This window comes from Perissodus microlepis, chromosome 23, assembly GCF_051167445.1.
Source record: "Perissodus microlepis isolate ML-2025 ecotype Zambia chromosome 23, ASM5116744v1, whole genome shotgun sequence".
Classification (NCBI taxonomy): domain Eukaryota; kingdom Metazoa; phylum Chordata; class Actinopteri; order Cichliformes; family Cichlidae; genus Perissodus; species Perissodus microlepis.
The window spans coordinates 37,530,472-37,554,050 of NC_140482.1; the positions used below are offsets into that span (position 1 = coordinate 37,530,472).

Sequence of the window (23,579 nt, forward strand, 5' to 3'; positions counted from 1 at the left end):
TCCTGTGACACACTACAACAATAATACGGAAGAGGTGGGAATCAGGTGACACCACTCGCGTACAGCTGAATTGTAGTTCTGACAGTAAAAACCAGACTGCATTATGGAGGACCAGGAGATGCAACTGAAAGTCAGAAGGGGTAAAAATAAATAAATTAGCAAAAAATAAACTCGCGTGCAGCATAGCTCATTGTTGCCTTGATCCACTGCTGCCCCCTCCAAGCTGTTAGCTTCATCTAGCCACTAAGCTAATGCATTTCCAGTATAGAGTCGCAGGGCTATGATTTTGGCTGTTTTCATCATTTTGTTTTAGCTTTCAAACACAGGCCATTTGTTTTATGCAATTGTCTTCCCTTCGTTTACACTACAGTGACTGACAAGTTCACGGAGAGCATGTACGTCCTGGCTAACGAGCCGTCGGTGGCTCTCTACAGGCTGCAGGAGCACGTCAGGAGGTCGCTGCCAGAACTAGTCCAGCACAAGGTATCGTTTATCCTCTCGGTGACATCGCATTAACTCTGCTTGTAACACATCTAAGTGAATGAAGGGAAAACGACCTCTGCCAGGAAACTTTATGTTTGGAAACAAGCGGCAGTCTTTACTGAAAAACCTAACTGATGACGTCAGCAGATCAGAGGTTGGGGTGTTTACGTTCTTTTCTCAGGAAGAAGAAAATATGGCATTTGTATTTAGTCATTAAAGGTTGAATAACACCCGATTTTGAAACGTCTTCTTTGGGATAAGTGATATTCTTTAGGTATATACCCTCACCAGACACTTTATTAGGTATACCAGGTTATTACAGGTTGCACCCCTCTTTTATTTGCACCTGCACAATTAAATATTCCCAAATTTACTATCTACCCTTTTTTACTGAAGCCTCAGAGGCCTTTCTGTGAAACTGTCACCCACTTTGATAATGAAGAAAGCCTGTCACAATGACTTGCATTGCAAAATATGGAAGGTGGCTGAGTGTAAATACCTCGGGCCAACTATCCAAAGCAATGGACAGTGCACAAGAGAGTTGTAGAAGAGGGTTGAGATGAGTGTCATGGGTGATTTGTGGCAGAAGAATAGCAGCAAAAGTGAAAGGGTACTAAGTCCTACTATGTTGTATGGTTTGGATATGGTGGCAGTGACAAAAAGGCAGATATTAAGATTTTTATTGAGAGGATTAGAAATGAGTAGATCCGAGAAACAACTCTGGTTGAGCAATTCAGGAAGCAAGGATGAAATGGATGGATGTGTGTAGCGGATAGAGAGTGAATATACTGAACAACGGGTATTGAATATGGAAAGAAGTAAAAGAGGAAGACCTCAGAGGTGGTTCGTGGATGTCGTGGAGGAGGACATGCAGGGGGTTGGTGTGACAGGAGTATGGTAGCGATATGGTGCAATGGAGGCAGGTGATCAGCTATGCCAACCCTTAAAAGGAGAAGCTGGGGAAAAAAAGAAAATTATACATCAAAAGACTGTGTTATTTCATTGATATAATTCTAATATAATAACATAATAATCCAAATAAACTATTTTAAAGCTAGGTGAACCTTTAAAATACCCTATATAAATTCTTGGCCCAGGTGTTGCTGTGTTGTGTGCGATCAGAAATAACAGTAGAACATCATTTTCTTTTAATTTTAAATGCATTTAAAAACAAGCACTGTGTCTCAGTCTTGTTTTATTCATGACTTGGATACATACTTAGATTCATGGAAAAAATGTAACTGGCATTGCTTCAGTTAAAACTGAGTAATATTTATTTTGTGTTGTTGGTAAAACATATCCTTTGTTCTGCTCTTTTTCCTGGAAAAACATGTTGATGATATGAACAGTTTCCCATAATGTTTTGATGTATGCTCAATAACCCAGGTAAGAAAATCCCAGAGAGCTGACAGAACCAACTTTCTGGGAGTTTACTGTAATGAAACACAAACCTCACAAGTATCATAATGTCATTACTCGCTCGCTCTCACTCTCTCTCTCCCTCTACTGAATTTTTAATGGGTTTCATTTCTTGCACAGACAGATATGCAGAGCTGGGAGGAACAAAGTCAAGGAGCCATCTACACTGTAGAGTACGCATGCAGGTGAGATCACACATATTTAAAAGCTTTCATAAAAGTAGCTCACCATCCACCTGCCCTGACTGTTAATACTTGTATTGATCTGCTGGCTTTTGCAGTGCCGTGAAGAGCATGAACAACAGCAGCTTATATTTCAAAAACATTGACAGTCTTCTCCGTCAAGCCATCAGCATGAAGGAACAGATTAATAATTCTCAAGGGCGCAGGTAGGAGGCGGCGGTGAATGTGTTCACTGAGACATGGTGGTGAAAAAGCACAACGTTGTTTTGATCACACTGAATGCTACAAAGTGGCTTTAATCTTCTCGTTAGTAGCAGTTTTCCCTCTCATTTTTTAGTTGTGCTTTACCTCTAGAAACATGTTACACGGACATAACCTGACTCAATCTATTTTTTTTGTTTCAAATTCAGAAACTTTTATTCAAATGCAGAGCCTATAAGGGACAGGAAAGCTTGACTAGTTATGACAGCCATTATCATACACACCTTTGCTAAAATGCAGATCTCTACAATATGCTTTTTATCATCTTTATCACTCAAATATCTAGGTAATATAACAAAGTTTTTTGCTTTGTCTTATGCTTATGTCAGTATGTACTTCTCACATTTTTAAAAATGAGAGATAGTCACTGAACAATTATTGTTATCAGTACTTAATGTAAATACGTAAAGCCACAAAAATTATAGAATATTACTTTTTTGATAAGATCTCCAACGTCCTTAAGGCTATAAAAAATATACTTGTGGGTCTTTATATGTTCACATTTTTACTCCCTCAGTATCTAAAGGATCATTCTTTTTACATATTTGGGGTGACCATGGCTCTGGTGGTAGAGCTGGTGTCAAACGATTAGCTACCAAATGGAAAGGTGGTGGATCCATCCACGGCTCCTACAGTGTGTTAGTTAAAAGCACTTAAGTAAAAATAAAAGCACTGTATGAATATGTGTGTGGTTGGGTGATGAGACTTGGAGTAGAAAGCACTTTCAGTGTTCAAATTGAACTGTAAGGTACCATGCAAGTGCCAGTCCATTTACAATTTACGTAACTTTTTTGCACTACATCATATTGTTCATCATTTTTTGTTTTTATTTATTTTATTTATTATTTTATTTTTATTTATTTTATTGTATCCTTCATCTAATGTAATATATCATTTAATATGTTGCTTTTCATTAAAGTTTGTTTCTCCTGCAACTTCAAAATCGTAATCCAGACATTTCTGAAGACTTTGTAGTTACTAGAAGCGTCATACTTTCTGTTTGATTTGTCTGTTGTTTTTATTTTATTTTCCACCTTTTTTCCCTCCCACACTGACAACTGCATGCAGCTTAAATGATGTGAGTCCCTGTCCCAGCCCCACTGTCACTGCTCCACATGCCCCATCCACTTCCTCATGACAGACAGAGGTGTCCAAGGTTAGTAGTTCCTTCAGACGTTACATTATTAGTATCTGAAATTAGTAAAATTAGCTTTTCAGATAACAGGCTTGTGTGTTCAAAAAGTTCTTATTTGAATTATATATACTTCTAGAATCAATTTATTTAATATTTATGTGAAATAATTTTACAAAGCACATAACAAAACACCTCTGCACATTGTGCACATATTTGGCAAAAAGCAGCTATATACAGCAGAATAAAATATTTACATGATGATAATATGAGCGATAAATTCATCAGCTTGATATATGGATGGCATTGGTGTGCATAATTTAGAAATTTAGATCAAATTCATTAACGTGAAGCACTACATTTTTTTCCCCGCAGGTTAATAATACTTTTGTAACCTGTGTTGGAGAAATGGAGAAAAAAGTTGCTAAAGATACTTTTTTTTTTCTTCCTTCTTCTTTCTTCTTTTGTCTGCGGTCATTCTGGATAAACTTGTCGAATGTTGACAGTATTACATCTGCACTGAAATGTCACTTGTTGTTGTCACCATATAGTATTTGTAGGTCATTAGTCTTTTCTAGCCACTGATGCAAACTGCTAATCTTATTTTATGTCACACGAGAGTAGAGTCTTTTGCACAAATCCCTGACTTTCGTGCAAGGACGCTCCTCATCTCATTGTTGACCCCATTCCAGGGTTTAACCTGGGCCTGTAGCAAACCAGATTCAGTAGACAGTGTCCTGTGCATTCGGGGATAGCTGCCACCACTGCTGTAAGCATCTTTATCACTAGAGTGGCCCTGTGAACCTCCTGTAGGGGAGTACTGCTGCTGCTGATATTGTTCTCGCTGTCTCGGGTCGCCACATTGAGTGAAGGCGATATGATGCTGGAGGTGAGACTGGCTGCGAAGGATCCGCGGTTTGTCCACTCCAATTTTTAACTCGCAGGGCCGAGAAACTGGTGCGCTGCTGCTTCCGTGGTCGTTACGATACAGGGTGTCAAGATGGTCGCTGTGACAGTGCTTCCCAGTATGGGAAGCTTTAACCAGAGCGTGTATTACAGCCACCAGCAGGATCAGGATCCCAGAGGAAAGTACACAAGCACTTGCAATTCCAGTCTCCATCTCAAATATTAGGAGCATAAAAATGGACATGGCTGCCAAGAAAGAGAGTAGCAGGGGAAAAAATTAGAATTTGTATGTGCAGAAACACCAAGTGCTTTTCTCTGTAATCAGCTAACAAGTTGCACCTCTACTGGGCCAAATAACTTAAAGCAGAACACAATAAGTGTTACAGTTTATATTACAGTTTCCTATGTTTGTCTGCAGGAAAAGGACAATGGACTCAGGCATGCTGAAGGAGGTGGGAGAAAAGCACAGCTCTGGGATGTGATGCGACTTCCTAAGTTGGTGGCGTTGCCTTTAAAGTCTTGCCCTGCTACCTATTGACTGTGGCTGAAGTGGGTTCAGAAGGGCAACACCTCCTCATCACAATAGAGTGGCTGCCTACACTGACCCTCCACCCCCCGTACAAGCCTCTCAGTGGAACAGAGCATACCAACGCTGCTAGGTCCAGCATTAAAAACACTTAAGTCATGGCTGCTCAAAGAATGCATTGTTCTGTTGGACTCACTGGTCTGTTCAGGGAGACCGCAGCACTGCTGTTTTGCCACTGCTGTTGAAAGTCCACTGCACAGCCAATGTTTTTAAAGTTAGTTCTTTTTTTTATGTGTTTGTTCTGTTTAACATTTTGCCAGATGGTACAACATATGCTTATACAAAAATACAGATCCTTTTTTATTGCTCAGGCTTACCTATTAAATAGACAGAAACCCCCAGACAGAAGAGTCCAATAGCCACATGTCGTACAGCTCTGCTGTCCAGAAGGAACCAATCTGCTCTGTTAAAAGAAATCTTATCTGTTTAGTGCACAAGTACATTGCATTACTTAAAATAACAACAATATATTTTGTTTTGTTTTTGATATGTTCATTTTCTTTGCTACATAATAAAGTAATAACTTTTTGTCTTGCAAAATTAGGGCTATTTGTTTATTGTTTATTTTTATAAATGCTTGGTCATTTGTGCCATGGATTTAAAATTTCTAGGAATGTCTCCATTGTCAGGGAGGTGCTGTGGTATGCCGTTAGATTTGTAAACCGACGTGGGAAAGGCCCAGCTAGAGGCTGTGTGTTGGGTACATAATGAGAGGAAATCCATTGTTTAGCTGGGATTCATAAAGGGTTAGAGAGGTGTGTGTGTGTGTCGGGGGGACTAAAAGCACTGCAATATGGGCCTCTGCACTCTTGCACAGGACACTCATTTTAACCTTTTGAAACTGCAAAGAAACAATTAGGTTTCTTTGCACGAAACCTAATTGGTACATTTACTATTCAAGATAGGACTGTGGTTTGCAGGGTTAACAATTGAAAAACATGTGGGCACAAGGAGAAGTGTGACATGAGCACCTCGACAGTGCTCTATCCTCAAAATAGGAACCCATATAGGATGTTGTGCAAAGCAGCAGTCTCATAATAAGTTACCGCACCTGAAATGTTAAGCTTTTTGAAGCAGCTGATCTTAATTCCATACTTAGAGTAAGTGTAGTGCTTTGCGTCTTATTAAAATATATGTCGTCATGTTAGTTTTACACTTTGCATGTGTAAAGGAGAATGAAAGTAAAAGTTGAAATAAACTGCAGCCTCAAAACCTTGGACAAAGTTAAACTGAGATCTCTTACACCCTGCAAAAAACAAAGAGGGAAATGAAGTTTAGTCATGGTGTATTGTATAGTATTGGATTTATTTGGCATGCATTTAAGGGTTTTTTTGTTTTTCGTTTTTTACTCTTATTGCCATTTATTTAGTTTTGATTTAGTAACACATCACATCACCCATAAGTGACTGAGACAGGACTCTCTTCTAGACACTCTAAACCCACCGGCACAATGTACATTTCAAATTCCTTTAATTTTAAATATGTTCATAATGTGTATTTTGTAAAATAGGGAGATTGTCTATTCTTATTTAATTCACTTAATGTACAGAATTCACCTGCTTGCTGCAAACATGCTACTACTGCACTTTCACCTAATGTATATATTATATGTAATGTTCTTATACTTGTATAACTATGCATGTGACGAATAAAGAACCTTGAACTTTGAACCTTGCTTTGCGAGCAGTACTCGACTACTTTAACAAGGCCTAGGGGCGAAGGGGCAAAAAACGCGCAGTGCTGCTTCAGAGGTCGCCTTTCTGGGTAAATAGTGGTTTTCTTAACTGTCAAAGGTGTGTCACAACTGACCGGAACTGCCTGTTTGAAAAAACTGATCGAGATTAGGAAGAAAAAAAATGGAAATGAGCACAGTGGCTTTGAGTGCTACCACAGCTGCAGGTGCTGTCTAACAGGTGGTCGAAAAGAAATGCCTTAACGCGCAAGAACAAATACCTTTCTGTATCCTGTTCTCCTCTGCAGACCTCGGTTGAAAAATAGCTGTGGAGGAGACACACAACCACAGAGCTCAAGTTGAGAGTGAGGGACAGAGCGGAGAGTACTGTGGCCACTGGCAGCAGGACGGCCCAGACATGAGCGGGTATGACCGAGGAGGTGGACGGGGGTGATTCCTTCACCGCCGTCTGCTGTGACTGCAGCTGGAAAATCAAAATCACCGATAAAACCGACATGATGGCCGATAAAATCCCCAGTAAAGACAGAACAATTAAAGACCGCTGGCTGTACTTTTGCGTCATGGTTATCTTTAAACGTTGGTGGTCAGATTTCTCCTGGAAAAGGGGGGAAAGGGTTTCTCGGTTCTTAGCTCTTAAACACAATCCTCCAGCGATCCTAAAGTCCAGAAAAGTGCGCTTGCATTGCGGTGTGAGGATAAAGAACGCCTTTCTTTGCACTTCGGCAATAGTTTGCCTGTGTTTCGTGGAGTGCTCCGCAGTCCGGTCTGAGCATGTGATGGGCTTTAAATCCCCAGATTAAAAAGTTCGCAACAACAATGGACTTTTTTTTCTCTCTTGGATCAACAGAAACAATGCCTCGACGTGGTCAAGGGAGACGCTGAGCTCACTAAATAAAGACAAAACACCCCGAGAGAGTAAAGACATATTTCCTGTTATCCCATTATTAACCATTAAAACAGGTTTTAAACTTAAGGTGTGCACAAAAATGTATGCTTTTTAAAAAAAATATATATATATATATATATATATATATATATATTCTAATCAAGTTTATTTCTTGATATTTAAATGTAGGCAGTGTAGATATGATGATAACAGGGCTGTGTCTCTTTTTAGATTAACCTACTTCTGCTGAAGCCTCCTGTCCTCATAAAGTGATTAAAGGATTACTGTATGTCTTTTAAACAGGCAATTGATTGTCATAAACAAGACACAGAAATAAAATAAAAAGATATGCAGTAAGTTAAAATAAATTATACAAATAATAATAATAATAATATTAAAACAAAGGAAGGAGGAAAAAAAACTTGTCTAAAGTTATTCTTGGGCATGCTAAATGAGACCATGGCAGGTTTGGGGGAATTTGAAAAAGGATAACCACCCAAGATAACCTCTGTTTAATGCGAATATTCTTGCCACTCTTAGTTCAGCTCTGCAGAGGATGAATCTAATTAACTTTTCACAAGTAGCTCTGGAAGTATGCACAGCTTGACAGAGATGTGCCTAAACTCTCATCTGCCCTTCCACTTTTACGCCCACTTTTATTGCCTTGTATAAAAATAAATTACATCTCCAGAATTTGATCAAATTAATATTGAATATTCACACACTTCATTCACACGCTGCTGGACCACAAGCACCCTGACATACTTTTAAGTCCGTGACTTGAGTTACAGAGGCCTTATTGTTCTGTTAGAGGTTGGGGGTTGGTGGGGAGTGGTGGGGAGGTAAAGGTGTAACCCTTATTCTGTTGAGATGCAGATAAGACTGTAGCTATAAAGGTACTCAATGTGAACAATTGCTCTCACACATGTAGACTGACCATGAAGGCTATTTCTGAATTCGACAGCCTCACCACATGCTCTAAAAGGGTCGCGGCTGATCTTGTCGAAAGCAGAAGTGAGAAGTTTCAGGAAAATGAAAAAAATGGACTTGATACGGAAAGTTCTCAAAGGGCAAAGGCACCTTTATCTTTCTGCTGCTTCTCTCAACTTCTCTTGTCTTAGACATTTATCAGTAATTCTGACTGTGTGAATGTGAACACAGTTCAGATTCCACCTTCAGTGCCTACACCGACGGCAAAGCTCTCGCTGTGTTTAAAAGAAGAATGCACTTTCGCAAACACAGCGCATAGCAAAGACATAATTTCCCCTTTGCTGCAGGTGATTAGCTTGCTTTATTTACAGATGGGGATTTGCTGTATTCGCCGTCAGCACGATTGGGCCCCACACAAATGAATCCTGGAGGTGAAGACTGTGGTAGCCTGCAGGGATGTTACTAACTATTGCATCAGATGCACAGTTTAAGCTATCTCTTGGGATCTCAGACTGTGCATGTGTGCTTGTGTCACTGCATCTCCATGTCTGTGTTGATGTGTTTGTCTTTGCGTGAGAGAAAATAGAGTTGTTATCCACACTTGCAAAGATGATCTGTGCTAATAAATTGCCACCATATTATATTTAGTACATTGTGTAACAACCCCAAAATAGTTAATAATGCAGCTCATGCAGTGATTCAGTTATTAACTCTAAATATACCTATTAAGCTGACAGCATGTCTGCTTTCTGTTAGTTTTTTTCTTTGCTTTGATCATTCTCTGTCAGTTTCCTCTCCTTTTTACACCCCATTTACTTTCTATCAATACTACCCAGATTAGCTGATGAACATATATCCAATGACATCAGCTCTGCATGGGCTATAGTGCACATGGCACTTATGGAATTCTGACTGAACGATTTTCTGTGCCATGGTTGATTTGGCAAAGGGGAATGAACAACTTATGAGTAAAGCATTTACAAAATAACAGCACGGATAAAGTTAGTTTCAGTGTTTGCTAGTTATAAATAAGTATTAGATGTCACAGTTAGGTGTCACCGGGATCTATCATTTACTGATGATATGGAGAAAGTGGGAACATTTGAGACTATTGACTAATATTCAGAGATGTGCCAAAGGGTATATCAGTGTAGTTAATGCCTGTCAATATGAGGCCTCTTCTGATGTTTTTGAGCCAGTATTCACAGACATTTGCTTCCAGAATATTGCTGAGTTAAGTAATTAGATCTTGTGGTTAAGGGCATCAAAATTCAAATGAAGCCTCAAGAAAAATCTTATAGCATTGCTATTAAATCATGACGTGCTGCTGTAATTAAAGAAGTATTTTTAACATCGGTTGTATGTTTTTAGGCCAGTAGTTTCCAAGTTCTTGATGTACAGCATCATAAAGAAGGGTGTCAAGTTTTATCTAGGTAGGAAACAGGAAATAAAACAACGTAAGTTACATTTATTTTCTGTCCTTTTCTGCTTTCTTTGCCTTTTTTAAGCGATTTGTTTATTTTTGCATAGCTCCTTGTGCCTCAAATATTCAGGCTAGACTAAAATGAGGAAATCACTCTGAGCTGCTCTCAACTTGAAAGCAAACATTGCTTTGAGCGCTGATAATGCCCTCGTCGGTCCAAATTTTGACTTTTCATCCAGTATTTTGTATTTACTTTTTATTTCCACACCTATTCATACATAGTTACTGCCTGAATGCTTGATTTTTAAATTACTTGATGTACGGACAAACAGGCACAAACACTAAAAAGACTCTTAATCTTAAATAACTCATTTTGTAGTTTTAGAATTGGCTATTGCAATTATGTTGTGTTTAGGCTTTTATTGGTGTAAATGTGTGATTAGGTTGTCACTGTTTCTATGGCAGAGAAATGTGTAAAGGTTTAACTAGTGACAGGCCACCACAGACTCTGGTATTGAGCAATGGCCTGTGGCCAGTGTTCAGGTTTGCTGAGCATAAAGCAGTGTTTCAGTTGGTACGGTGCAAATTGACTTTAATGCAAAGAGATATGTGCATCCCGATAAACAGTTAACATTTACTGATGTTTCCTTTTCCCATAACAGCAGCAAAACACCATAGTCAACCTCCAATAACAAAGTCTTTAATTCATCAGTCACAATAAAATTTTTATGTCAATACTAAAAAAACGAAAAATTCCTTCCAACCAAAGAGGCCAAAATGTTTAGTTATTTTTATGAACTCTAGAAGAGTGTTCCTCAGAATAGTTTTGCTCTATTCTCATTGATGCTGAATGACTTTTGGATCAGACTGTAATTCTTTAGGTTCACTGACTCTGCTAGGGGCTGATTTTAAAAAGCACATTGTATCTTCTACTTTTTAAGGCAAAGCAGGATTTACATTTAAGGGGATTTTTTTAAACAAAATAATAGCAAATATCATAACAAATATCTACCATATCTACTGTAGAAACATAACATATGCCTATTCCTATTGTGTGCAGTACATTTAGTAACAGAATCTCACACCTAATGTTGTGCCTTGCATTGTAATTGGGGAAGAACCGCCATACACCTCAGCTATGCTCCATGCTCTTCTGCTTCCTTCTGCTTTGCATTCAAATGCTTGTAGCTTTGTGTAAAAGTAAATAAATCTTATCATTGTCACATTTTCAGAGTTGATGTACTTTAAAGTCAGCCATAGCACTCCCATTTGCACAGTATATCAAATTCATGTGACTCACCCCTCAATTTAAGTTTTGCAGAATCCCATTAAAGAGATTAATTCAAGTCATCCCTTAAATTTAGTTTATAAAATTTTATTTAAAAATTAATATATTTTTGTTTTTGAGTAATGTCCTGCAAAAACCTTGTAACATTTTGTGGTACATGAATGAATCACAAGCAAAAATGCCATTTAACCATATATATATATATATATATATATATATATATATATATATATATATATATATATATATATATATATATATATATATATATATATATATATGCAAATTATTAATCACAAAACAACATTTTCCACTGTCCGTTGTCACCTCCTCCACCCTTCCTGTAATTAAATTGTACAAAGATACATTTTAAAAGATAACATTAGAACTAAATTGCTTCATAATGCAAATCTTGAAGGCATAAAGGACTTTACGCAACTTTTGCTGACACCTTATAGTGACGAATGCGTTTATACGCGGAGGGGAGGTGGAAGAGTGTGTCCAATAGCATGGCCGAGGAGGCGGTGTGTGGTGACACACAAACAGAGCGAGAGGCGGGCTGTAGCAGCCAGCTGTTGGAAAGCAGCGCTCCTGAATCATCCGCAGCTTCTGCATCAGGTGAATATTTCTGCATCTGCACAAGACCAGAACGCACAACAAGACTCTCGACGCTCATTTAGTCATTGATGTTTCCTATCAGCAATTATTCCTGTTTGACTGGTCCTAATCGAGTGGGTGAAACTAAGAAGTAAACAGAGAAAAAGAAGATCGAGGAACAGGTGAGATCAGATGCTCTATTTTTATTTTTAAGCACGTGTTGAGTTTCTGTTTTATCTTCTTATTTCGGTTTTTAAGGCAAATGAGCGAAGCTTCCTGGGGTTTCCTGTGTAGAGCATTGCATGACACAGCTGTGAGTAAAGTACCTGTTGCTGTGTTATTGAGATGAGGCTATAATAGACAGGAGTGCTTGGCAACTCGGGGACAGACAGGCTATTCTTAAACTGTCTATTTGAAATGACGTCAGCAAGTTATTGGGAATAATTGCCCATAAACGGGTTTAAGCAATGTATTTCTACTTCTTTTTAACTTTTATGATTATTATTATCATTATAATAATAATAATAATAATAATAATAGTTATTATTATTATTATTACTTAATTCTTGCTTGGCTTGCTCACTGTGAAAAATGAATCAGAGTCCTTTGAAAACAAGCACATCCCATGACTCCCATGAGTCCATTCTAAGTAGACTGCTTCAACTTTTAAGAAGAATCTCGACTAACTTTGCTCTTATTAGAAACAGATATAGATAGATATCTAGACAGACAGATAGATAGCTCTTTCATCCCTTTACCTGTTGTCCTTAGTCTAATTTAAAGCAAGCATTATTGATTCTGATGTCTTTAATCTTCTGACATTCCTTTGTGCTGGACATGTATCTTTTTCCATTTTTAATGCCCTCAAAGAGGTTTTCCTCTTTTAGTGCGAGGTGTGGCTCATCTTCACAGATAGTTTGAGAGGATGTCAGACTTTCTAACCTTTTGGAAGACCTAAAAAAAAACTTTTTTCTCTATTTATGGAAAGATCAAATGTTCAGCACATGCCTGCATGCAACATTGCTACTCTGGCTCTATGAAAAAAATATCAAGGCAATTCAATTATCCCCAGTTAAAATTAGACAAATATTTCCTCGCTATTGCACTGCAAAGGCCCGATGAGCACATGAACCATTTGACCCCAAAGGTGGCAAACAGAGACATATACAGCTAGGTATACTGCAAGATAAAAATAATAAAAAGACCTGTTTTGGTTACCATGCTAGCTATGCAAAGCTTTGTCGAGAACTATAAAGACTAAGAAGCAAAGTGTTCCCCTGGGGCCTTTATTTTATGAGTATGCTTCTGTTTTGATTTGAATAAGTGAGGCTGTCACTAAGACTTCAAATTTTTCAAGATTTGGCCTTCACCTTTTTTAACTTTAGCTCAGAAGGATGTATGTATATGCTCTAATACATACAGAGAGGGAATGGGTGAAGACAGACATCGGCCCACATAACACTGGCCTTTGATATGACATTCACAAGCTGATAAAATGACTAAAACAGTGAAAACAACAACCCTGTTAGATTTGGTTCACACACTGCTTGCAACAGTTAAAGCACATTATACCCATATAGTACAGTAGACATTTTAGGTGTTGCTTCTCTTGTGATCACCATAATTGTGTAACTAATGCATTCGCAGAGCAAAAACATGAAAAAAATAGTTTAGAGCAAAAGCAAAACCTTTTTCTCAAACCATCTTTAACTAACAGTATTTTAACACTACCATTATATATCTTGTCATATTTAACATTCAGTACTGCATAGAGAGCAGGGCAATCTGCTTTTTCACCATAGAAGAAACCATTAACCTCCCTGGCTAATATGCTTACAAGTGTTTACCATGTTTTTGAAACATTTGAAGCCACCATGCTCTGAATGACTCATGGAAAGGAAACCATTGAAGCAGAACCCCCAATACTCTACAAATGCCCTACTTTTTCCCCCTTCTCATTCATGCATACAGTTCACTGCAGCAAGAAAACATGTCGCGCGATACATATTGTTAATGAGCAACATCAGCAGTGCTAATAAGACCAATTAAAATTACCTTGATGCGCAGGGTTTTCTGTACATGTGCACTGTTGTCCCAGGTAGTTCCCCGGTGATTAGTCAGACGATCCCGGGGTAAAGCAAAGCTCCTGCCGCCCTTGTATGTGTCTGTGCTCAGTGTTTTCCACTGTCTCACCTTTGGGAAGGTATCTGCCAAAGGCACTGTCCTTCCCTAGAAGCCTGAGGCTCTGGGGAAGGTGTGCATGTGCTGAACTATTGGACGATGACAGGTTAGATGGTGATTCTGTTTTTCATTCATGTCCATTTGATGGCAAATGAGACAAAAAGGAAGATTTGCTTGTCCCGTTTCATGTCCACCTTTCCCCCGAGATGTTCAGTAGTTGACCATGGAGATGAAATGTCACAGGCAGTAGGTGCATGCTGTTTTTTGTTTCTGTGAATGTGCAGACCTCAAATGGCAGTTGTCAAATGGGAAAGTATCCAGATTTAGCTGTGAGGCACAGCCAGGCTTTTCCTGCCCATCTCGGCCTTTAGGCCTTTGACAAACCTACCAAACCACATAGATTTTCTATAGCTAACTCCACGCCGGTTTGCTGGAGGGGCAGCTATATATACCCAGCTAGCCATAGGTTTTAACAGAGCCGTCAGCAGCTCTAATAGTTGACATTTGGTTATATTTGAGAGGAGCGGAACCTTCGGTAAAACCCTGTGATAAACATCTTTCAGCCTTTTTTAGAACATATGTCCCACTTCCCTCTCTTCTCTACATTAACATGCCTTGATATGAGGTGAAATTGTCTCACTTCTGGTCCAAAAAAAACCAGAACAGCTTGGCCTGGTGTGAATTCTTTGTGGTAGTTGAGTTGTTAGTTAGACAGACCAGTGCTGGTTTTGTGGTTCTATTTTTCTGTTGTGCACTTTGTTTTACCGTACAGACATTGGCAAGGATGAGTTTGTCTGCAGCTGTTACTTTTGAGGTTTGTCTTGGCTCTGCAACATATTCAACGAAGCAAATAACGCAAGACTTTATAAGGTAATCGTAAGGGCAACGAGGTGGACTCTTCCAGACATGCCCCAAATTTCTGTGTGCCAAGCTTATGCTGAAGGACAGCGGGCACTTTAGGGGTCGTGGGAACACGGGCTTCATATCCGCTCAGGCACCATCAGGAGGGGCAAGCAACTAAATATAGAGAAGTCACGACGTCTAGAATTAGGGGGGAAAACCAGTGAAAACTCCTCTGGGCTTTGGAGAAATACTGTATGGCCCAGTCAGAAGAGGCAGACCACCACTTAACACAGTTGTTTTACTGATAGTGAGCATCAAACGGAGACAGCTCATACAGGGAGCAAATTTATGGATACATTTGATTTAATGTTGTATTTTCAGCAAAGCCATCTCTTAAAGCGTCAGTGAAATTAAACATTCAATTCCACGTTTTTCAGCTTTGTTTTTGTTTCTATACAGCAGGGATGGGGGCATTGTTTTCTAGCCCAACAAAAACAGAAAAACCACGGGTGTGAGTTTCAAAAATGGACATTCTCAAGCCAGCCACGTCTTTGCTATCTGCCCCTGAAAATCCTGTTTTGTTTTGTTTTTTTCTGACCTGGCTGTGCATGAGAGAAGAGTGGGTGGCTTTTAGCATTAGCCATCTTTCAAGAACACACCATTTTCCTTCTACTGTTTGGTTTCAGCTATTGCCTGCTGAACCTTTAAAAAGAGCTATGGACTGTATTTTTAACCCTGTCTCTTGGGGCCGCTTGGTGCAGTCAAGCACTGTGCTGTTGGCCCGGGGGTAACCCAGACTGTCAGGGTGTCATTCTGTGTGGACTGCTAGCCCCACAAGAGCCACGCTAACTTTAGACCGCATCGCTTCATGGTGGTAAAAATAAACACCCTCGCCCTACTGAGGGGAAAGGACTTGAGTCACTTAAAGTAAAGGGATGACATTTTCCCATCAGAATTGTATTAATGACTGAACATTTATTATATTCTTATTATAATATGTGATCATATCACCTCAAATTCATTACATTAATTAATAATTAGTTCAACTGCTTACAAATGCAAGCTTAAGTATCGAGGTAAATTTTTTTGTGATCTTCGAGAGTAAAGGTTCATTTAATGTTTTAGGTCATTTCATTGGTGCTGATTTTCACACATCACTGCAAATGTTTAAGTATGCTGTTTTATTCTACTATAACACTGATTTTCACTTTGTTTGACAGGTGTCAGACTAAGAAGAGAAGAGAAAATGGGAAGAAAGAAAATACAAATTTCTCGTATTCTTGACCAGAGAAATAGACAGGTGAGCACACATCGTTTCATGTTACACACACACAGACACATATGTTGTTTTAAAAAAAATATTTCTCAGTAAATATTATCCAGTCCTACTAAAATTATAGTTAACTGCAGGAAGAATAAAAACTTCATCCAGATTATTTGAACAATCAGATACATTTTCTTGTTTTTTAAGTGTCAAATACTATTACAGTGTGAACGTGTGGGCCTTTTCTCTAGTGTAAAAATTGTATATCAATCCAAGACATTTAAAGACATCGCGCTGATATCTCAGGAAATGTATCAGGCAAATTTTTAACGTTTTCCTCTTCCAGATATGTTTTAGACTCCGTAATTAAGTGTCACTTAAGCTGCAAGCACTGAGTTGCAAAAATAGCGGTACATGTTTCATGCAAATGTGCATGTTATGTAGCCGACGCTGTGGTTGTTTGTTGTCCAGCATTGCACTGCAAATATTTAAAACATAGGTTCACTGATTGAAATGCAAATGCAAAGGCATGCAAGGATGACTATTAATGAAATATCAAATTATGATATTTATACTAGTGTGAAACATTAGTAAAATCATGCAGTTTACAACATCACTAGCATTCATTATTTTCTACTCAACGGTGGTAATAGCAAATATTTTGAACGTAAGTGATACAATAGCCTAAAGCTGTGAATTTATCAAAAGCCTTAACACCAGTTAAAGTGAGATTCTTTTATTTGACAAAAAGACAATCTTTCACACTGAACAAAAAAAAGGATGTGAGCGTGCCGACAGTCGACACTAGATTAAGGAAATATTATTAAAAGTTTAAGAACTAACAAGAAAACACACCATTAAACAGAAGAGGAACTGCTTATCAGTTTGATGCAAAATGAATCATGACAGCACCGATTACATACACAACATAGTACTTACATCAACTTATGGCACAGGAGTTACACCGCTCTGCAATACCACAGACAGATATTATCATTTGTACAATACTGTGGTATGAACAAAAGTGCTTGCAACATATTTATAGCCTATTCGTGCATTAATATCTGTTCAAATACTACAATTCCATGAAACACCCTAAATATTATTTAAAGTTTTAGCTGTGTTAGGAAAAACACATGATATGCATAGTGAGTTTGTGTATACATCCAGAGCTCTTATTTAACTGTTTTCAGAATGCTGATAAACACAATTTATTTCTCATATCTGATCTTTTTGACTGAAAGTGTTGTGATAAGGTTTGTGTATCTGAATGAAGTGTTTGGTGATTGAACGTGTTCTGCACTGTAAAGTCTCTCTGGGATAATTAATTTATTTTATTTTATTTTATTTTATTTTATTTTATTTTATTTTATTTTATTTTATTTTATTTTATTTTATTTTATTTTTAATTATCCAACTTCCTTAATTTGTCATGCTCACAACTTTGAGTTAACTGGAGGGAGTTAAAAATGCAAACCTGTTTTTCTTCTGTCACAGGTGACCTTCACCAAACGTAAATTTGGCCTGATGAAGAAAGCTTACGAGCTGAGCGTGCTCTGTGACTGCGAGATCGCTCTCATCATCTTCAACAGCACGAACCGTCTGTTCCAGTACGCCAGCACAGACATGGATAAAGTTCTGCTAAAATACACCGAGTACAGCGAGCCACACGAGAGTCGCACCAACACGGACATACTGGAGGTACTATTTTAGGAGCTTTTTAAAAAGAAGTATGTGAAAGCTTCTCATACGCAGCTGATCTGGAACGTAAACCAAATTTTTAACAGAACATGCAATTATTAGATATAAAGCCTCTGGAAGGATATTGTAAAAAAAATAATTGGAAAAACAGGTGTTGTATTTTGAGTGAAAACCCTTTCTCGTGACATTGTTGTGGTTCGAAACCATTGTGCTATTGTTGCCAGTAATTTTCCATGTGCACTTTCTCTTCTGCATCAGACCCTGCGTAGGAAAGGACTCGGACTTGATGGCTCAGAGCTTGACAGTGAGGAGAGCATGCAGGTGGCGACAGACAAGTATCCTCTAAGTGAGGGCATGGATCTCTCTGTGGCTCGCCAGCGCTTCTATGTTAGTGACCACATACTTACTCCTTACTCCGTACTTACACTCAACACGCACAGACAAAAACACAGACAAACTGACTTCTACTTAGAATTCTGTGTTACGAAATCATCTTTAATTAACTGATCTTTAATCCATACTGTTGTCAAAATTACACGTTATGTGTTTTACTCTTCAGGGTCCCTCTCTGCTCTCGCCAGAGGCACAGTTCCTCGTGTCTGCAGGTTGCGAGAATGGTTTTCCCAATTCATCCGGATCCGGCATGACCTCCCACAGACCCCCGAGCTTTAAATCTCTAAACTCCAGATCCAGCTCGGCCAGTCCTGCTGCACCCCATGCACACACTGCATTCATGTCTCCACACTCGGGTTAGTCTCATTAAGTCCTATACCAGAATCATCATAACTACTAAGGGTAGTATCTATTTGTGTATGTCTTGTGTTTGAAAAAACACGTCAGTTTCTATTGCATCTATGTATGGCTTTTGACAAGTTCCACAAATTTTGGGCCTTTGTCATTCTCATTCAGGCTCATTTGTGAGTTATTTGTGTTTTTTTAACGCTTTCATGATGAAACCAAAGTCGAAATGATTTTTTAAAATTTAATCTACCACTACAAATAATCTACCAGTATTATTCTACCTTTAAACAGAGTCATAGCTTTTCACATGAAAATCCACGAGCCACTCTTCTAACTTCTTGTTAAATGCTTTCTGTAAAATTCGTGTGTACTGTCAACCATCTGTGCAGCTGGCTGTGAACTCACAGGAAGTGTGTGTGTTTGTGTGTGTATGTGTGTGTGTGCGCAGTCGGTCTGTTATGTGAAACTGGCCCTCCAACAGTGTAACTGCAGCTACAACCAGCTCTGTGGTTTCTATTCAGAATGCATCACACCTGCCTATCATGTCAGCCATCATACAGTCTCTAACTATTTGGATGCACTGGGATGTCATTAAATACTGATCACTGACATTTTTAGTGATTCTAAATGCACTGCTCTGTTTTATCTAAGATTTGACAGTGATTGTTGGTTTACATTGCGTTCGCAATGGATTCTGTCACATGACTTACAGTATATTCAGTACAGTTGCACATATTATAAGTATTCAGACCTGCCTGGTGTCTCACGAAGGCTTGATACTCATTCAAAGGTTAAAGGAAAAGAAGAAGTTCTTTTTTTCAAAATCACACTTGTATACCGCAACAGAGGGAGGTGATGATTGTATCACAAAGAATAAATGACAGTAGTGGAACGGGCTTAGATCGCTTTTCACTTCCTGCTCCTTTTTTTCACTGTTTAGGTATCGGCTACTCTGTGTTTTCCCATGGCAACCTCAATCGAGCTCTGGACATGAAAAGCCCTCCTCCTCTGAACGTGGGCACTGAAAACCTGCGGGCAGATGGTGCTAATCAGGCCATGGGGGCCACACGTGCTAACCACAACTCCGCTGTAAGTAGCTGTGCTATCCAGTGTGATCAAAACAAATAGGTGTCAGTGCCTCTAATAGATGTCGTACTGCTTCTAAAAACTAAAGTTCTTAATTAAATACCAAAACACATAAATAGTTCTGCAAACTTGGACAAGAAACTTCACAGGTTTTTTGACTCATTCACACCTCTCACAATTATAATGTTCACAAGTTTCATAGTGTTCATACACTGACTTCACTACATCAGTACAAACTCAAGATTTCCAGTATGACTGTTTCCCTTTCTCTGATCATCAGAGGGGTCTTTTATACCAAGGCCTGCACAGCAGCAGCTCCATGGTGGCTATGGGGAAGGCAGGGCTGCTGAGTCACAGTTTGGGAGGATATGGTCTCCCCTCCCCTGGAGCCTCTGGTATGTCATCTGTGTTCTGTTACTATAGAAAGAAAGAAAAAAGACATATATGAAAAATATATGGCAACTAACAAAGTAGTCATACAGCAATAGCTTGACATGTTAACAGGTTATATCAGAGTGTTAATGCCACTTTCATGTCTGTAGGGCAAAACTAAACCTGCCACACATATACTCTCTTAGCATAGCTTAGGATAACAACTGCAAAGCAAGGATACTGACTGACTGTGGTGCAGTTCACTCCAGAACCTCATTATTAGTGCACAAACCTTTTCTCATTCTGATCTGTGTTAAAAAAAAAAAAAAGAAAAAAGGTTTGGAGTTTGTGCAGGACCAGGAGCTTGGAGAGTTTCAGGTGGTTTTCTGGTGAATTTATCATGAGAAAACATTGCCTTTCTTGCTAAACCCAGCCAGGAAATAGTTCCACAGAAGGTAAAAATAAATAAATAAATAAATAAATAAGAAGAAGAAAAAGAAAGGGAAATTTTGTTAGGGTTTTTTTTTACACGGTTCCAAATTAAGCAGAACATCGTCTGACTCTAACTTCATCTCTAGTGTACAGACATGAGTGATGGGAGGTTACAGTCTTCTTATCTTGTGCTCATCGATAAAAACTACAAAGGGTATTTCCCAAAATGTCAAACCAGCCTTGCTGTGAAGTGTATCTTGTCTTAAAATGAAACCATTTTATTAAACTGTATCTTTTCTCCTGTTCCCCCCCCCCCCCCCCCCCCCCCCCCCCCCCCCGGCCTCTCCAAATCTATGTATATCTATTCTTCCTTTGCAGAGTACAGCCAGCCTGGTTTTTATCACTCAGTCAGTTTACAACGAGGAACAGTAAACCCCTGGCAAGCGGCGCAGCCACCTCAGGAGCCTCATGGGCCTCATATAAATCCTGTGTGAGCATATCATATATTATTCCAGACATAATACAGTAAATCCACTGTATATATAATTTTGAACCATTAGTGATAGTTGACTCTTAAATGTCATGTTCACAAGCAGTTTTGACTGTCTTTAAATTATCTTCAAGTTACTTCTAGTGCCCCTTAGCTGTAACTCCAGGACTGATGACGTGTTTCAATCCAAATTCATTTCCTCCACCCTCTTGTTGTTTTCAGAGGGTCCAGCGGGGGATGCTCTTTCCCCTCTCAGTCCTGCACTCCAACCTCTCCGCATCTGCCATCCCTCAACCTCAACATCAAATCGGAGCGTAGCTCTCCTGAGCACATGGCCTCACCTACCTCCCCTCCTCTGCACCACCTCAGGCAGCATTCTCCAATGAGCAACCCCGAATCAGCTCGTCATACCCCTCCAGATAGCCATCCAGCCAATGGCACAAAAGAGTTTGCCAAAACCAGCTACCCACAAGACCAAGAGGAAGGAGGGCAGTCGCTCCGGCAGTTAGAGATGAGCGACGGCTGGCAGAGATAGCCAGCTGCTCCGCTCTACAACCCACTCTCAGTCAACATCTGTCTTCAGACAAAACCATAAAGGGTCGACGTATGCCTCTCTTTGTCTCCTCAAACAGAGCTGGTCTCTCCTGGGCAGTGGAGAATTCTTCTCTGCATCACTTGCTTGATCCCATGAGGAGATAGATGCATACAGACTTTTGCTTTTTGTTTGGTTAGGGTTAGTTTTCTGTGTGGAGCTAATGTGAATCAAAAGTACAAGTTGGAAATGTGATTGTTTTCTTGTGACTTTGTTGAAGTTGGGTACAGCAGCAGTGTGGGACCAACTGAATTTCTCTGAAGTGCACATATGAAAAAAAACAAAAAACGTCCATACATATTCAGCTTTCAAAGCCAAAATTAAAAAAAATAAATAAATAAAAAAAAGGAGGTACTAAAAAAGTAGCTTGACTGGGGTTTTATGTGATAAGGTTACACAACCGGGCATTTAATTGGATACGTTCTTAAAATAAAAGTTTTTTTTAGTTATCACAGTTTTTCCTTTTTCTCCTTTCAGATGTGAAAATACCTTCGTAATGGAATTTAATGAGAGAAATCTAGGTATGAAAGCCACTGTCTATTTTTTCTTTAACAACACATAAAATTCAGCTAACAGGAGGTTTCTTCTGTCTGAATTATTTGTTTTGTCCAGACAGTGTTTTATTGCTGTTGCTTTACAAAGCACCTTCTCATGTTAAAGCAAAGGCATCCTTTGTAGAGAAACAAAGAAAAAGGAAGTTTCGCTCTGAAAATATCCCAACTTAAATCAGACTGCCGTAGCCTCAGATTGTCTTCCTGTGTCTTGGCCCCACATCTCTTACAAATGATTCACAACAAAAGAAGATATTTGCAGAACTGGAGGGACATTTTGCAGCAGTATCGTCTAAAAAAAAAAAAAAAAAAGAGTTGAAAAAATGTGAACCCACCCTTTTAAGATTCTGGGCATCAGTCTGTGTCAGAGATTAGGTCAATGAGCTCTTTGGGATGTAAAATGGTTTTCTTTTTCAAGTGTTTTTTATTTTATTTTTTATTTTATCTTTAGTATTGTTGTAATGTGATCATTTTATGTTGTCAGAAACACTCACAGCAGTCTGCTAAAACCAAAGTGTTTAATTATTGTCCCTCTGCATTGCACACAAATACTGCAACAGCCCAAAAATGATCTATTTGTCTTTATTTGGTCGATTTTTTCTAAAAAGCAGCAATCATGTGCTCTTCTTGAAGGGCTTTGTGTAGTAAGTGTTTAGTGTAGATATTCCTGCGTTTATGATGTGTTAAAACACGAGACAAGCTGTACTAGATGAGTCCAAATATCAATTCATTTGTTCATTTATTATCTGGGTTTCTTTTATGTATACATTTACTTTTTAATCTTGTGCACTGGATACCTCTATGTCTTTTAGTTTTGCGTTTTCAGTTTCTGATCTTCAAATGACAAAAAAATAAAAAAAATAAATTTTTAAAAAGGAGATAATTTTCATTCACTGTCCACAAGGGGTCGTCTTATTTCACACTTTTAATCTGACTGAGACTGGTTAAAGTGCAGAGCAGTGAAGACCAGCCTTAACAGGTAATTCTTTATCTAATAAATCGGTTAATCGGCTCATTAAATTAAGCTCCTGCTAAAATCCAGCTTGTGGAGGTTTTCAAATACAAATTCCACTGTCGATTTATCTCTCGTTTCATGATATGTGGATTTTTGTGGATTAATATTAGCATGAAACATGAAAAGCCAAGTTGTCAGTATTCTGATGTTTCTGGTTGATTTTTTAAACACATATATACATACATATTTGCTGGATGCTTCACTAACAAAATTTTTGTGAATTATTTTAAAATAAAGACTGTTTACTTTGTGTGTTTGCCCCAGTCTGAGTTTGTGGTTTTTTTTTTTTAATTTTAGGACATTCAGTTTATCATTTTTCTCAGATGAAAAAATGTCATGATTAATTGATTAATTAATAATAAATTAATGGCATAAAAGGGAATCATTTCCCTCTGTTTTTATGTACATTAATTCTGAAAGCAGGTAAAATGCCCTTCACTGTGTAGCTTTCATGTGTCCATTTATTTCATTTTATTCACCTACACACACACTCCCTCATTATCATGTCAGGGCCCTGTCAGGCAG

At 38.6% G+C, this 23,579-nt stretch overlaps 3 protein-coding genes across 4 annotated transcripts; 2 read left to right on the forward strand and 1 right to left on the reverse strand.

The window, feature by feature from the left end:
- Positions 1 to 5: 5 nt before the first annotated feature.
- borcs8 (BLOC-1 related complex subunit 8) lies at positions 6 to 6,639 on the forward strand. Of its 2 annotated transcripts, XM_084921787.1 has the most exons (6): positions 6 to 140; positions 371 to 483; positions 2,023 to 2,087; positions 2,183 to 2,290; positions 3,414 to 3,501; positions 4,802 to 6,639. In XM_084921787.1, the coding sequence occupies exons 1-5, from the start codon at positions 104 to 106 to the stop codon at positions 3,481 to 3,483; spliced, it is 393 nt and encodes a 130-aa protein (XP_084777913.1). In that variant the 5' UTR covers positions 6 to 103; the 3' UTR covers positions 3,484 to 3,501; positions 4,802 to 6,639. The 2 variants fall into 2 exon arrangements, with proteins under 2 accessions (XP_084777913.1, XP_084777914.1); XM_084921788.1 differs by lacking the exon at positions 3,414 to 3,501.
- On the reverse strand, positions 3,496 to 7,598 carry tmem221 (transmembrane protein 221). The gene is made up of 3 exons (XM_084921784.1): positions 6,923 to 7,598; positions 5,287 to 5,372; positions 3,496 to 4,629 (listed from the first exon to the last, which is right to left on the reverse strand). The coding sequence occupies exons 1-3, from the start codon at positions 7,222 to 7,224 to the stop codon at positions 4,088 to 4,090; spliced, it is 930 nt and encodes a 309-aa protein (XP_084777910.1). The 5' UTR covers positions 7,225 to 7,598; the 3' UTR covers positions 3,496 to 4,087.
- Positions 7,599 to 11,669: 4,071 nt separating this feature from the next.
- mef2b (myocyte enhancer factor 2b) lies at positions 11,670 to 23,317 on the forward strand. The gene is made up of 10 exons (XM_084922399.1): positions 11,670 to 11,807; positions 11,890 to 11,968; positions 16,031 to 16,110; positions 17,572 to 17,775; positions 18,034 to 18,162; positions 18,335 to 18,524; positions 19,457 to 19,605; positions 19,883 to 19,997; positions 20,785 to 20,896; positions 21,119 to 23,317. Exons 3-10 carry the CDS (start codon positions 16,057 to 16,059, stop codon positions 21,429 to 21,431), a joined length of 1,266 nt encoding a protein of 421 aa, XP_084778525.1. The 5' UTR covers positions 11,670 to 11,807; positions 11,890 to 11,968; positions 16,031 to 16,056; the 3' UTR covers positions 21,432 to 23,317.
- Positions 23,318 to 23,579: the final 262 nt, after the last annotated feature.

Bases quoted from the DNA above. Each gene is read 5' to 3' on its own strand.
- borcs8 (XM_084921787.1), top strand. From the start codon at position 104: ATGGAGGACCAGGAGATGCAACTGAAAGTCAGAAGGG. The intron at 141-370 runs GTAAAAATAAAT...TTTACACTACAG, and splicing joins GCAACTGAAAGTCAGAAGGG to TGACTGACAAGTTCACGGAG. The intron at 2,088-2,182 runs GTGAGATCACAC...TGGCTTTTGCAG, and splicing joins ACTGTAGAGTACGCATGCAG to TGCCGTGAAGAGCATGAACA.
- tmem221 (XM_084921784.1), bottom strand. From the start codon at position 7,224: ATGACGCAAAAGTACAGCCAGCGGTCTTTAATTGTTCTGTCTTTACTG. The intron at 5,373-6,922 runs GTATTTGTTCTT...TTCTTTTAACAG, and splicing joins GGAGAACAGGATACAGAAAG to AGCAGATTGGTTCCTTCTGG. The intron at 4,630-5,286 runs GTAAGCCTGAGC...CTTTCTTGGCAG, and splicing joins GGTTTCTGTCTATTTAATAG to CCATGTCCATTTTTATGCTC.
- mef2b (XM_084922399.1), top strand. From the start codon at position 16,057: ATGGGAAGAAAGAAAATACAAATTTCTCGTATTCTTGACCAGAGAAAT. The intron at 17,776-18,033 runs GTACTATTTTAG...CTTCTGCATCAG, and splicing joins CCAACACGGACATACTGGAG to ACCCTGCGTAGGAAAGGACT. The intron at 19,998-20,784 runs GTATGTCATCTG...CTTCCTTTGCAG, and splicing joins CCCCTCCCCTGGAGCCTCTG to AGTACAGCCAGCCTGGTTTT.